Source organism: Formica exsecta, unplaced genomic scaffold (assembly GCF_003651465.1).
Source record: "Formica exsecta isolate Colony F162 unplaced genomic scaffold, ASM365146v1 scaffold139, whole genome shotgun sequence".
Lineage (NCBI taxonomy): Eukaryota > Metazoa > Arthropoda > Insecta > Hymenoptera > Formicidae > Formica > Formica exsecta.
Genome location: NW_021848721.1, coordinates 850,130 through 862,678, shown reverse-complemented (window position 1 = coordinate 862,678; position 12,549 = coordinate 850,130). Strand labels below are relative to the sequence as shown.

The following is a 12,549-nucleotide window of genomic DNA, read 5'->3' as shown; positions in this document are numbered from 1 at the left end:
TGCAGACTCTTTCCAGTTTTTCCGACGAGTCAGCGATTTTCGCGAGCTGCTCGCCGACAGCTGGATCAGATTCGAGTCGCAGCAGCCGATGAAAGGAGTTGTTACTATCTTAAAATGAATAACATGGATCGGAGTCGAGCGACGCTGGCGTCTCAAGTCTATCACCGATCCGGGAAGCCTTGGATCTTCTGCAGAGGGACTGTCACTCACCTCGGTTTGCACGTTACCGTTGTTGTCGCTGTCTCGCCCGCAAACTGCGCACCAACGCGCCGCCGGTTTTCTCGCGAGAGCACCTAGAGCAACAGGTATTCTAGTCACCGCTGGGGCGACCAGGAATCTTGCCTCTCTCGCAAGCGGACAGAGAGGGAGAGAGAGCTCGTAACCTCCGAGCTCTCTGTTTCCGGCCAGATGGATCCGATGGTTCGAAGGAGTGCGTACGAGAGAACTTCGACCTTTCAAGTACTTGGGGGCTTCCGATATCACAAGGCTGAGAGCCGAACCGAGCTAAGCTGAACACGAAACTGTGCTGCCGATCTCTCGTGTTCCGTTCTCCTCCACCACCTCCCGCCCGCCCGCCGTCTCCTTCTCTTCTTCTTCCTCTACCTCCACCACTGGGTTCCCCTTCAGCTTCTCCTTCTACTCGCGGTGCGCGCGTTCGGTTCCCGTTCCGCGCCGCGCGTTCCCGTTCCGTTCTCCTTCTTCGTCGATCTCGCGCCTCGAGATCGACATTCTCCGCAGGTGCGACAGAGCCGAGAGAAAGGACGGGGGCAACAGCGAGGCGAATGCGAGAAGGGAGAGAGAGATCAACTGTATGTGAGCAAGAAAGATCTGCTGACTACTACCTCTTCTCTACAGAAAACGCGTCGCGCGTACTGTAAAAAAGCACATCGCCCGAGGCGTTACATCGCGAACCAGTAAAACATGTCGTATTGCGCGCTCATCGTCCTCGCCGTAGTCGTAAGATCGAGACTACTACGCGCAATTGTCCGTTTCGAGGCGGAGCGCGATGCGGAGGTGACGAAGAGGAGGATTCGGGGATGATGAGCCGGACGCCACGTCACGCGCCTCCGTTGACGTTAACGAGATCACTAGAGCTGCCGCCGGTCCACAAGAATTTGGAACCTGGAGCAGCTGAAAACTGGCGGCTCGATTGTGCCTCCCTCTCTTGCTCTCACAGTCTCTCTCTCTCTCTCTCTCTCTCTCTCTCAATCTTAGTCTGTAGTTCCTGATCCATCTACGGCTCTCCGAAATTTATAGTTTTTTTAGAGAGATTGAAATTTTGCCTACATTTGTTCAAATCTATAAATCATGTCTACATAAAAATGTTGAAAAAACATAAATATGTCAAATCTTATTAGGAACTAGGAACTGAGAAGTTAAAACATGAATTAAACGAAAATAAAAAATTAGATAAAAATTATTTGTACTGTTAGTTAAACATGCGAAATTGTCGTTTCTATCAAAGAATGCACTATTTTTGCTTGATCCGCTTTATCGCCGGCCCTAAAACGTTTTTCACGTATTGCTGCAGATCCTTGCACTTCTCCTCCGAGTTTGTATCTTCAGAGCTGCCCCAAATAATCACGCCATCAGCACCGAGGTTGGCGATCGTGTTGACCGTGTTCTCCGTATCTTTCTGCGCAGACAAATTTTCGGAATCAATATTAATATTTTCGAGACGTCTCGAGAAGATCGAAAGAACTCACCTTACTAAGAAAGTTATCCCTGTGATCTTGATATTTGAACCAGTGATAGGCAAGAACTTGTTGTTTGCGGGAACTCTTCTCCGCCATTCGCAACGCCTCCGACACTCTGCCCTTCACGAAGCCCACCCGATCCATCTCCTTGATCTTCTGCCTTAAGTACACGGAAGGCATGTGCGCGTCCTCGAGTGTGAAGAGCCAAGATATTCTACGAAAATTATTACCCGTCATTACCCGGCCTTCTAAAACCCCGACCTCTCCTTTATCGCTCTTCGCGATTAGATAACACAGCGGGTGTGAAACTGCAAGTCGCTCCGGCTTTTAGCGCTCCGCACTATCCTCGACCTTGACCTATTTAATCATAAATATCATAATTTCGATCGTCCTATATCCGGGATGACATCGTAAAATCAACCGGCGAATTAAACAATATGCTCATAAATTTTATCAGGCGATGAGGCTACAAGTTAATACCGACTTCAATGTTAAAGCTGTAAATACCGCGAGATTATCTACAAGAGATCCGTGAACATTCCGCGTAAAGCATAATGACGCACTTACACATGTATGCCACTAAATTATACACACATTATCAGATGTCAAATTATCGATTCGTCGGACATTTTACTCACTCGTCGTTTTCCACCATGGTCTGACGATCGCAATGCGCGCTACGTTGGCCAGGAGTATGATTGAAGCAATGCGGATAACCGTAGTAACCCCAGGTGGCGTTAGACCGAAGCTTCTTCGCTGTCTTTAAGGTTTCTTCCATAAATATCCTACCGTACTTCTCGAAGCGACGCTTCGCTTCCTTTTTGATGGCCGCGTCGCTCCAAGTAGGATGCTTTCCACGTTCCAATTTTATAGACAGGGTCTTGTAAGGTTCGAGGGAGGCCCAGTTTTGCCGGAAGATTGGTCGCCAGCTCTCGAAATCTATCACACCGACGCCGCTGAATGACTCATCAGGGATTTGCTTGATCAAATGCTTTCGGAATATCTCGAGATGTTTCTTCAAATCACCCTCTTGTGGGACGCCACCGTTTCTTTTCGTTACAATTCCTGAAAATACAACGACTGATTAGAATGACACAATATAAGAATTCAAAGAGTTGAAAATAAGGTTTAAGAATTAGAATATCAAAGAAATGTCTGAAAAATGTTTCGTAATCTTTCCTAGATTCGGAACATTTTTATTTGATGACAACTACTTTCAATTTACCATTTTTATCAGTTAACAGCGCCGGAAACATTCCAGGATCATAAAGAATCGCGATTTCCTCACCGCGAAATCTGTCATTCGCATTCTGACGAATTCCGAAATCCTTGAGATCCTCGAATTTTACGCCGTATTTGTGGCATAGAAAGCTGGGCACGTTCCAGTAAACGTCAAATTGTTGCGGGTTGCCTGCTTCGGGGGTCGTTGCGCCTAGACTGACATGAGCAGAAACACGAGGTAACTCGTGGACAATGACACCGGTTAGATAAGATATTTTCGGGCCGCCGGATTCGCGTACGTTTTGCATTTATGAAATTTCTAGAATTGTATTAGCAACCCTTGCATCAAATAATTCAGTAACATACTAAGTGTCCAATGAAAAAATAAAAATAATTAAAAAATGATATAATATTTTTGCGGAAATGCGACTACGCTTATAACAGATATTTATAAATAGAAAATACAATATCTAAAACTTAAAATAAAACATTTATATTTGTATGTGATAAAACCGCAAAAGAATGCGTTTACTTAACAACAAATAAAACTAAAATACGCTTCATTTTATATCTAACAGATATATCGATGAAAAACGACAAGTTACTTTAATTACTTTATCAATAAAACAAAACTTTTTTTCGAACAAACTTCGCGATTTCGGAAGGGTTGAAAAATTATAATACTTTTTAAGTGAAAAATACCCGAAAAAATTGGCGGCCGCAATGGTTGCGAAAGTAGAGATGAGTAAATATCGACTCGGTAGCATCGTAGCTTGCTCGATGAATTTTCGCTGTAGATCTATGTGGGTTCCGATGGCAAATTACAAACTGACGGATGAGAGTCCTGTGGTGTCGAGGCGCTATTAATTAATCAATTGGTAAGGTGGTGCCAAACAATGAAGATCCGCACGTGAACAAGGACCCCCACAATGATCAGACTAGAGTTAACGTCGTTAGTACACTAAGCATGCGACTGAATTCCGCTCGATTTCAGGGCAGTATTTATTCCTCACATCGTGTCTGTCTCGTGTCTTCCCCACCTACTCGTCCACGCCTCGTAGTGTTATCTGGCTCCGGGTATTGTTTGATGATTCGACGTTTCCGCCTTTTGCACATATTCCCCTTGGGTTTTTTTTTATTGTCTTTTCTTGTTTATTACTAGGTTGCTGTAGAAGAGGTATATAGGCGCTGGCAAGTCATTCATGGCTCTTGATGGACGCCTATTAATATTGCGATTAAACACGACGCAGGATCGATATATGTCCTCGTCAAGAACTTCCTACATGATAAAAGACGACGTATTTTTTTTTACAAAATAAATAGGCTCTCTTCCTCTTTCTAAAACAAAAAATTTTCCATCACTTTAAAGCGATCAGAGTGAACAAGTAATAGTAAATATAAAAGTAATAGTAAATAGTAAATATCATCATCAGATGGCTACTCGCAATTCAGAGAAATTTTTTCGAATTTCTTGCAATTACAAGAATTATTTTATTATAAAAATATTAGCGATGAGGAATGTTTTTTTGTTATGTAATACATGTGTTAAAGAATACATTTCATAACTACTCGCTAATATAAAAGCTCATATAAAAATATCGTGTTTATATTAGTATATGATAAAAATAATTGCCGAAAACAATTTATATTATATATATATATATTTATGCAAAAATATTTTAGTTGGAAACATGATTCCGCGAGACATTAATGAAATGTACTTTTTCCAAGTTTATAATATCATAAAAGTTGTTTTTTGTGTTTGTACGGCACTATTTAGGAAAGTGATAAAAATCCGATGCGTACAAAAAAATTGCTTAAATTAAATTTATAAATGTTTGTAAATATGGATAATAATTACCATACGCGAAAATATTAGGTTTTACTTATTATAGATATTTGATTACACAGCGATATTAATATAATAAATTATCGACAAAGAAAGTACAACAAAATTTGGTCAAACTATCCATTTTACGCATTATTATTAGCTTTGTCACATAAAGAAAACGCTTCATGTTCATAGCTATTACATAGCAATCCCCTATTTATTGTATCCCTGACTCAGTTTTCTTGATCATCATTTAGCATTAATTAAACAAGTCAATGTTTATATATCGGTTTCGCTAGAAATTTGAATAAGCTTATTGTTAGATGTAAATTTTCGCGCCTAGAAAAACAATTTTAAATAAACAGGCGAGTGGATTCGTATCAATTATTGATCGTTAGCGATATCGCTAGATCGGCGGTTTATATGTATGTTTATTCAAAGAGAAATGGAATCCGCATGTCCTATTGCCTGTTCCTGATGGTATTGATCGATCATTTGTACATATAACGGGTCTACAAACTTATCGAAGGTTGGTCGTTACTCGGACGTCGTCTTCCTATTTAAAAGCAAAATGTAAATTTTAACCGGTTATAATCGCTACGTTTTCTCTCTTATCTTCGGAGACCTTGTCGCGTCGGCCCCGTTCTAGGTTGCAATGTAACGTTTGCTCGCAATAATCATGTTATGACAAAAAAGATAGATACTATTGTGCGATCGTCTTACCTCGAGACATGCATATATAGAACAAGGAAATTAAGTTTTTATCATTCCGCCACTATATGAATAGGAAATATATTTACGAGGTGATTATACAGCGAATTCGCGCGAATAACTTTGCGAGGGATTAACAACTAATACTTTACTTTTTCATTAAAGTCGCATTGCGTAGCTTTTCAGATAATATGTATCATATAAGTTTTCCATTCTTTTTATACTTTTTTTTTCTAATATAAATGTTAAATGAATATATTTGATATTGCAGTCAACTGAATAATTTTCTCCTTGATATATATTGTTAATTATTGGTTTCTTTCTGCGAGTTTTGGATCTCACAGAAATCTCTAACTAGAATTAGAAATAAATTCTATTATTTTATAATCCTGAGTTCTGCAACCACTACATATGTTGCTAATAATTACTAAGAACACACAAATGTATAGATAATAAGAAACAATGTTCATAATCAAATACAACTTATTTATTCATATAGATACGGATATTTGAAATGAGTAAGGAAAAGGTACGAAACTAGAAATAGTAAAAGAGAGAGCAGAAGCAAATCACTCTCGATAAATTATGTTTTATTTATAATTTGTCTGTCGCTCATATTTCGGCATATCTTGTATCATCTAATTAGCTGAGAAAATGTAAAGGAAAAACGAATAAAGAGTTACTTGGCGTCTAGAAGGCTTATATTATTGAAAATTTTTCACTGGTGGTTACGAGATGGCTTCCCGTATATAATCGCTATTAATCGCATGATACTTATCTACATTGCTCAAGTCACGCAGGTACGTATATACACGTGCGCTATACAATGCACAATTTTCATAGTAGTAATCCCGCTTGCATAAAGTTCAACCTAGAATCTTCAAATGCGTCAACGACGAAGACAAAAGTGATTTTCGAGAGATCGAGTTATCCATTCGATCGTCGATTCTGTAAGAAAACTCTTTTCAATCACTGTAGATGCATTTATATACTCTTGTCGGTAAGAAAAGTCGCATTTATCCCCGTCAGAAATTGTCATCTTTACTGGTTTTCTCTATTGCTCTATGTGTCCATTGTCCGCTCAGCGACTATGTCGCTATCTCTCTCGCGAAGTCGCAAAAGACTCTCTCTCTAGATAGCGACTAGTTAAACTAGAAGCTTACTGGAGCACGAGACCGATCTTGCCGGGTGTCATACTGGGGCAACGCCAGTTATATAGATAGTATTGAAGATTGCCATCACCGATGCCAAACTTAAGAGGTTCTAAAAACTCCTTGTTGTCCATGAGATCCAACGCGTTAAATACGTCGAAACCCAACTGTGAGTAAAAACCGTTTGTTCGATAACCATTCGAAAAGTTCTGCATAGCGAAACACATGAAGTAAAAAGACTTACATCGCGTGCAGATATTAAAGCATCCATCATTAGTTCAAGCCATGGCGTCACGGTAGATACGTTGTAGAAACTGTATGCGGCTTTGAGAGTCTTATGTGTCTGATGATGCATGATGGAGCTCGGCAATGTATAATAACTTACCATATCGGTGATCTTTCCCTCCTTCTCCACTACAAAACTGTTAATAATGCCGGTTCGTGGCAGGAACCAATGTTCGAATTCTTCGGCCGAAAATATCGGAGCAAGATCGAACTTCTCCAAATACTATAAAATAAATATACATTATGTGATGTGATCAAATGTATTATAAGTATATCAAATATATTATAATAGATTGTTTTTATACTTACTTCCAATAATATCTTACGCGCTTGCGGTATATCTGTATAAACCAGCTTTCTGAAACCTGGTACCTTTGTATTCTCTGGCAGTTTATATAGCTTCAGAGTTCTCTGCATCGTCATGTTGCGAGTAAGATGAGAGAACTTGATATCAATTAACTTCTTTGGATTTAGGGATCGGTGCCAATACCTAACATATGTATATACAATTAATATTGATTAATTTATTAGTTAACCAAAAGAAATAGATTTTAAATGCTTTGCATACAGACCTGCAGGTCGCAATAGGTTTTGGTAAGACGACACCGGCAGTATATACAGCCTGAAAGATGCCCTGCAAATTCACTCTTCTTGTGATTTCACGTATCAACACAGGTGCGACTCTCTTTGATCTTAGCTTTTTATGTACGCACAGAAAGTTGATCTCAACCATTTTCTGGATACTAGAAAAATTTTCGAGATGTTACATTGCAAAATCGAGCACATTATGCAAGCATACAATACTCACTGATTATAGATGCGTAGAGTGGCTGGAATAGCAGAGATAAAACCGACTAGACGTCCGCTCTTGCTCACTCGCACACCGCAATGCCATTCTTTGTACCAGCCAGGAGGTTGCAGTGCCCATTTCAAAAAGTTTGGAGGATAATCAAATCTAAACATCGCATCATCATCTTCTACATAATTTTCGGAAAGTAACGTATATAATTCCGATAAGACCAGAGGATCGTCCAGGTTCAAGGTATCCCATTGAAAGTCGGCAGGTAATGAATAAGGTTCCGCTCTAATAGATGTTTTATCAGGCTCGATTGGCTCATTGCATACAATTTTTTCATCTTTAAATCAATAACAAGATCTTCTTCAGAAAAAAATATTAATACAAATAAAATAATACATCTTTAATTGACTATTTACCCATTTTTGGTACTGGCTGTGTGCTCCAAAATTGATAAGGTTTTTGCATTGCTTCCTCCTGAGTTTTGGCAGGTTTTTGTTGCATATTGAATACCTCCATCGCCATCTGGATCTCTTTGATGGAGATATTGCATGCACCAGACATTTCTTTCTCTTTGTCTTCCTTATTATTGTTGTGATTCCCACTTGCTGTATTTGCCAATGCATGTTCTCTTCTTCTTCTTCGATCTTTCTTTTTGCAGCTATGATAAAATGGCAACAAAATTTTACATTTATGTTTTCTCAACACATATTAAATACAATTTTCAATGTATATATAATGTTAAATGTAACAGGAAGACACATGTTCAATAATCATTATAATATAATCAGACAATTATGACGTTATGTATATATAGCAGAAATAAAGATTCGCATACACAATGAGCAATCATGATAAAAAAAAACTAGTTTTATTTACATATGTACAAATTAGCAATAATCAAAAAGTGATTGCAATTCTCACAGTTATATGTTGTGATCAAATATCTGCCAATGAAATAAATTACATCAGAATGATGAAATCACGAGTCACTCATTAAGAATGAATGATATGTGAAAATGTCTTCCTTAAATGGAATTCTACGTAATTGATTCAAGGATGTCTGCGTTTTGTACTAAACCGCGGTAGAATCTCGCCGATAGCGATACATCTAGAGGAATCGTCAATAATTATGCGGCTAATCATCCTACGACGATCGTTCCTCGAATAGGTTGGAGCAAATATAGGTTAAGACGAGGAATGTAAAGTGCACGGCGATCTCCGCGATATCGTATGGGAAAGCGAATCCGCGATTATTCGATGAAGCGAAATGCGTTTATCTCGTACCTCTTGTTCCGCTGATCCGGAAGCTCGCCTGGTGGCAGCTCCTCCATTTTAATATAGATTTTTGTTGCGCATACGACGTCCACAATCACTCACGGTGACGCTGCTGGAAAGTGTCCGAACGTCTTCCCAGATGGAGGGACGCGACTTCCACGCACGCGCTTTGCGACTGTCGGGATCTGCTGAACGCACCCTATATCAAGCGTTTTACGAGAATTTACATAACAGGTATATAAAAATAGATATAAATTTCACGAATTTATTTTAAATATGAATTTAAGCTCGAATGATTTATATTTAAGTATTCGTAAATTTTTATCTGACAGTAATATTATTTCTCTCTCTATTGATTTAAAATTCTTTTGAGAAGATCGATAAAATTAACATAGAAATTCACAGATATTTCAAAATTTATAATTTGTTACACACATAATAGTTGAATTTATTCAAGTTTTATTCAAATCTCATTTTATCTCATTTTTATTTATTTATATTTATTTATATTGTAAAATATTCAATTAAAATTTAAATTAAAATATATACCCAATTTATTATATGCGCAAGAAACATTGATGAAATTAATAGATTTGGTGCTCAAATTATATCAATAAAATATTGTCTGTAAATAGTAGTTGTGTATATATCCGATTTCATTTATACAAATTATTTCAGTGTATATATCCCATTTTATTTATACAAATTTCAATGTATACGTGAATGGATCTCGTATACGATTCAAATAATATCAAACTATCCGGAATCCGCGGGCTTCGTTATATGTGATATTAATCAACGTAATGATTCTGTTTGTATAATAACAGTTTCTATTATATCACATGTCGATTACTTAGTAAATGCTGAAGTTTCTCATGTCTAAACTAACTATATGTATTTCCACATCTCAAATTTCCATTACCATTCATTCTGCAATAACTCAAGCGTTTATACATGGTATCTACATATACGTACACATATGTGTTAAATATACTTACTAATTACTTTCGCCGTTTACTCAAAATCATTTCGCGGCGAATGAATCTAGCGCGCAAATTGCGCATGCGCATCATACTTCGTGTGATCTCGCGCCCAGAAGTTAGACATCTCGACATCGGTCCCGTGTTCCCGCTCTTTTTACTCGATAAAATTGTATATCGCGTACCAATTAGTATCGAGAGTGTCGCGTGCGATGTCTGAAATATCACCGTAACGTGTTAATTAGCTTGGACAAATAGGATTGAACATATTTTCGTGCATTAACCAAGTCATTATTCGGCCGAAAGTGAGTCTTGAAAGCCGCGCATACAGCGTCTATTTATCACAGAATTATTGAAATTTATCGCGTGATTCACTTTATATGCAAAGAGCGCGTCAAAAATAGCGAATAAATAAACTGTCGACTGTCGTGGCAAACTTATCGAGATAAATAGTATTAATTAATTATTTATATAATTATCATTACTCGTCATTCGATCAAAATGTCCGTCTAGCGTCACGCGAAGTTGTCGCGAGTGACATGTGACGTGCGAGCCGCGCATGCGCGTCATGCTTCGTGTGTGTCCTCGCGCCAAAAGTTAGATGTCGCGACATCGTCCCGCGTTCTTCGCGCTCTTTTTGCTCAACGAAATTGTATATCGCGTTCCAGTTGGTATGGAGAGTGTCGAGTAACGTGTTAATTAACTTGGGCGAACGCGATAATTTCGGAATAGCGATTCCGTCATTCGTTGGTGCGTGATTCTTGAACGTCGCGCATGCGCGCTGTATGTTTCGCGCGAATTTGCGTTGGGAAATAACCACCGCGAAATCTCTCCGCATATTGTTTGCTCGATAAAATTGCATTTCGCGTGCGAATCGATATTGAATATTGTCGCGTGCGTGGTGTCGCGTAGTCGTAGCGTATTAATTATTAGCGTGCATAATCAGGATTAATCGCGTTTTCGCATAATTCACGACGCACACGAAGCGCACCGAATATATATTAGTGAGTGAATAAACGATCGACTGTCATGGCGAATCAATTAAGGTAAGTGATAAAGTAATTACCCGTTGGTATATTCGAGTAGATTTTGTGAAGTGTAGTCATGTCGACTCGAATTTGAACGATCCAACGTTATTGGTCAAAAATGAACAGCAGAACGATTATTTTGGCGTATTAATAATTGATGCGCGCATAATTAACCGCACTTTCTCGGTCGCGTGATGGTTCGATCTCGGTTTATATCGAGGTCATCGATGTTCATCAAGATGATCAATGTCCATTTTAATAATTCTGTAATAATAATAATTAATATTTTGATGATTTGTTCTATAAAATTTAAGCACATTTTTCATTAATAATGTATAATTATATATATGCATATAAAAAAATACATAATTTTTATATAATTTATTATGCATAAAAATAATATTATTTAAAGTGTAAAAGATGATGTATGAAAAAAGGAGAAAATAATTTTATTTTTTTTATTTAAAAAGATATATGTTAACATACCGACTGATTACATATTGAATATCATTACAGCTCATCAACCTCACACATATTGTCAACGATACGAGAACGAGAGGATTCATCTGTGTGTGAGATTACAATTAAACGTAATTTCCACTCGCATTCACGTGACTTGATAGATTTTCGGTTAAAACGTTTTAAGCAGAAATTGACATCGCACCGATGGAATATATGATGGCAGGAGTGTTGTGGCTGTACAACGTTCGCGGTGAGTGAATTTATCTAATTTATTATATTTCATTATTTGCGATGATTTATTTAATTATTTGGAATTGTTCGGTGAAATTGCCATACGGTTTCATATCCCAGAATGTAATCCGCTTTACAATACCGCAAGCCTGTTAAATTAAAATTAATAGAATAACGCGATAAAAATCTCTTTTTATTTAAATTTATTCGAATAAATAAAATAATTGTAAATGGAAAAGTATGATAGACATTCGTAGTTTATGCATAGTTTAAAGATAGGAAAGAGATGTGACAAGTATAATTTTCTTTATTTCATTACCAACAGTATTCTTACATCATGCCGAAACAATGTATAGTATCTATATTGTAATATATTTATGTATAATCATTAATAATTATGTGATAGCAGAAAAGAGTCTGTAATAGGCGAGTTGGTAGATGTATGAATAATTTTTGGTTCGATAATTCGAATTCGTTTCTGATGCGTTACTTATGTAGTTGAACAATGTACACGAAAAATTTCGATGAAAAAATGTATGGATATTTTTTTCTTTCTTTCTTTTTTTTTTTTTTTTTTTTTTTTTTTTTGACGAATTACGCCTTTATAACTGGAACAAACATTTCACATTCAACATGTTAACTGTCAGTCACGCGCGATAAAACAATTTTATCCGTTCAATCTTCCACTAAATTAAATGAAATATGTGCATATCACAAATATTTTGATATAGAGAAATCAAATTAATTAAACTTTTCATACATTATATAATACACATATACTCTCCCTTTCTACGTTTTATTATTAATTATTATACTCTCTAAATTAATTATTTTTAATCACGATACACGTTTATTTAGCTTTTGATTTTTTTGAAAGA

The 12,549-nt window shown here is 37.2% G+C and overlaps 2 protein-coding genes across 3 annotated transcripts; both read right to left on the bottom strand.

The window, feature by feature from the left end:
• Positions 1–1,399: 1,399 nt before the first annotated feature.
• On the bottom strand, positions 1,400–5,558 carry LOC115246141 (hyaluronidase-like). 2 transcript variants are annotated; one of them, XM_029824779.1, is made up of 5 exons: positions 3,621–5,558; positions 2,923–3,134; positions 2,336–2,762; positions 1,707–1,911; positions 1,400–1,636 (listed from the first exon to the last, which is right to left on the bottom strand). In XM_029824779.1, the coding sequence occupies exons 1-5, from the start codon at positions 3,683–3,685 to the stop codon at positions 1,472–1,474; spliced, it is 1,074 nt and encodes a 357-aa protein (XP_029680639.1). In that variant the 5' UTR covers positions 3,686–5,558; the 3' UTR covers positions 1,400–1,471. The 2 variants fall into 2 exon arrangements, with proteins under 2 accessions (XP_029680639.1, XP_029680638.1); XM_029824778.1 differs by lacking the exon at positions 3,621–5,558 and having other exon boundaries at positions 2,923–3,492.
• Positions 5,559–6,039: 481 nt separating this feature from the next.
• LOC115246140 (glycylpeptide N-tetradecanoyltransferase 2) lies at positions 6,040–9,124 on the bottom strand. The gene is made up of 7 exons (XM_029824777.1): positions 8,980–9,124; positions 8,112–8,353; positions 7,705–8,032; positions 7,469–7,639; positions 7,206–7,386; positions 6,856–7,119; positions 6,040–6,778 (listed from the first exon to the last, which is right to left on the bottom strand). Exons 1-7 carry the CDS (start codon positions 9,024–9,026, stop codon positions 6,620–6,622), a joined length of 1,392 nt encoding a protein of 463 aa, XP_029680637.1. The 5' UTR covers positions 9,027–9,124; the 3' UTR covers positions 6,040–6,619.
• Between the last annotated feature and the right edge of the window lie 3,425 nt (positions 9,125–12,549).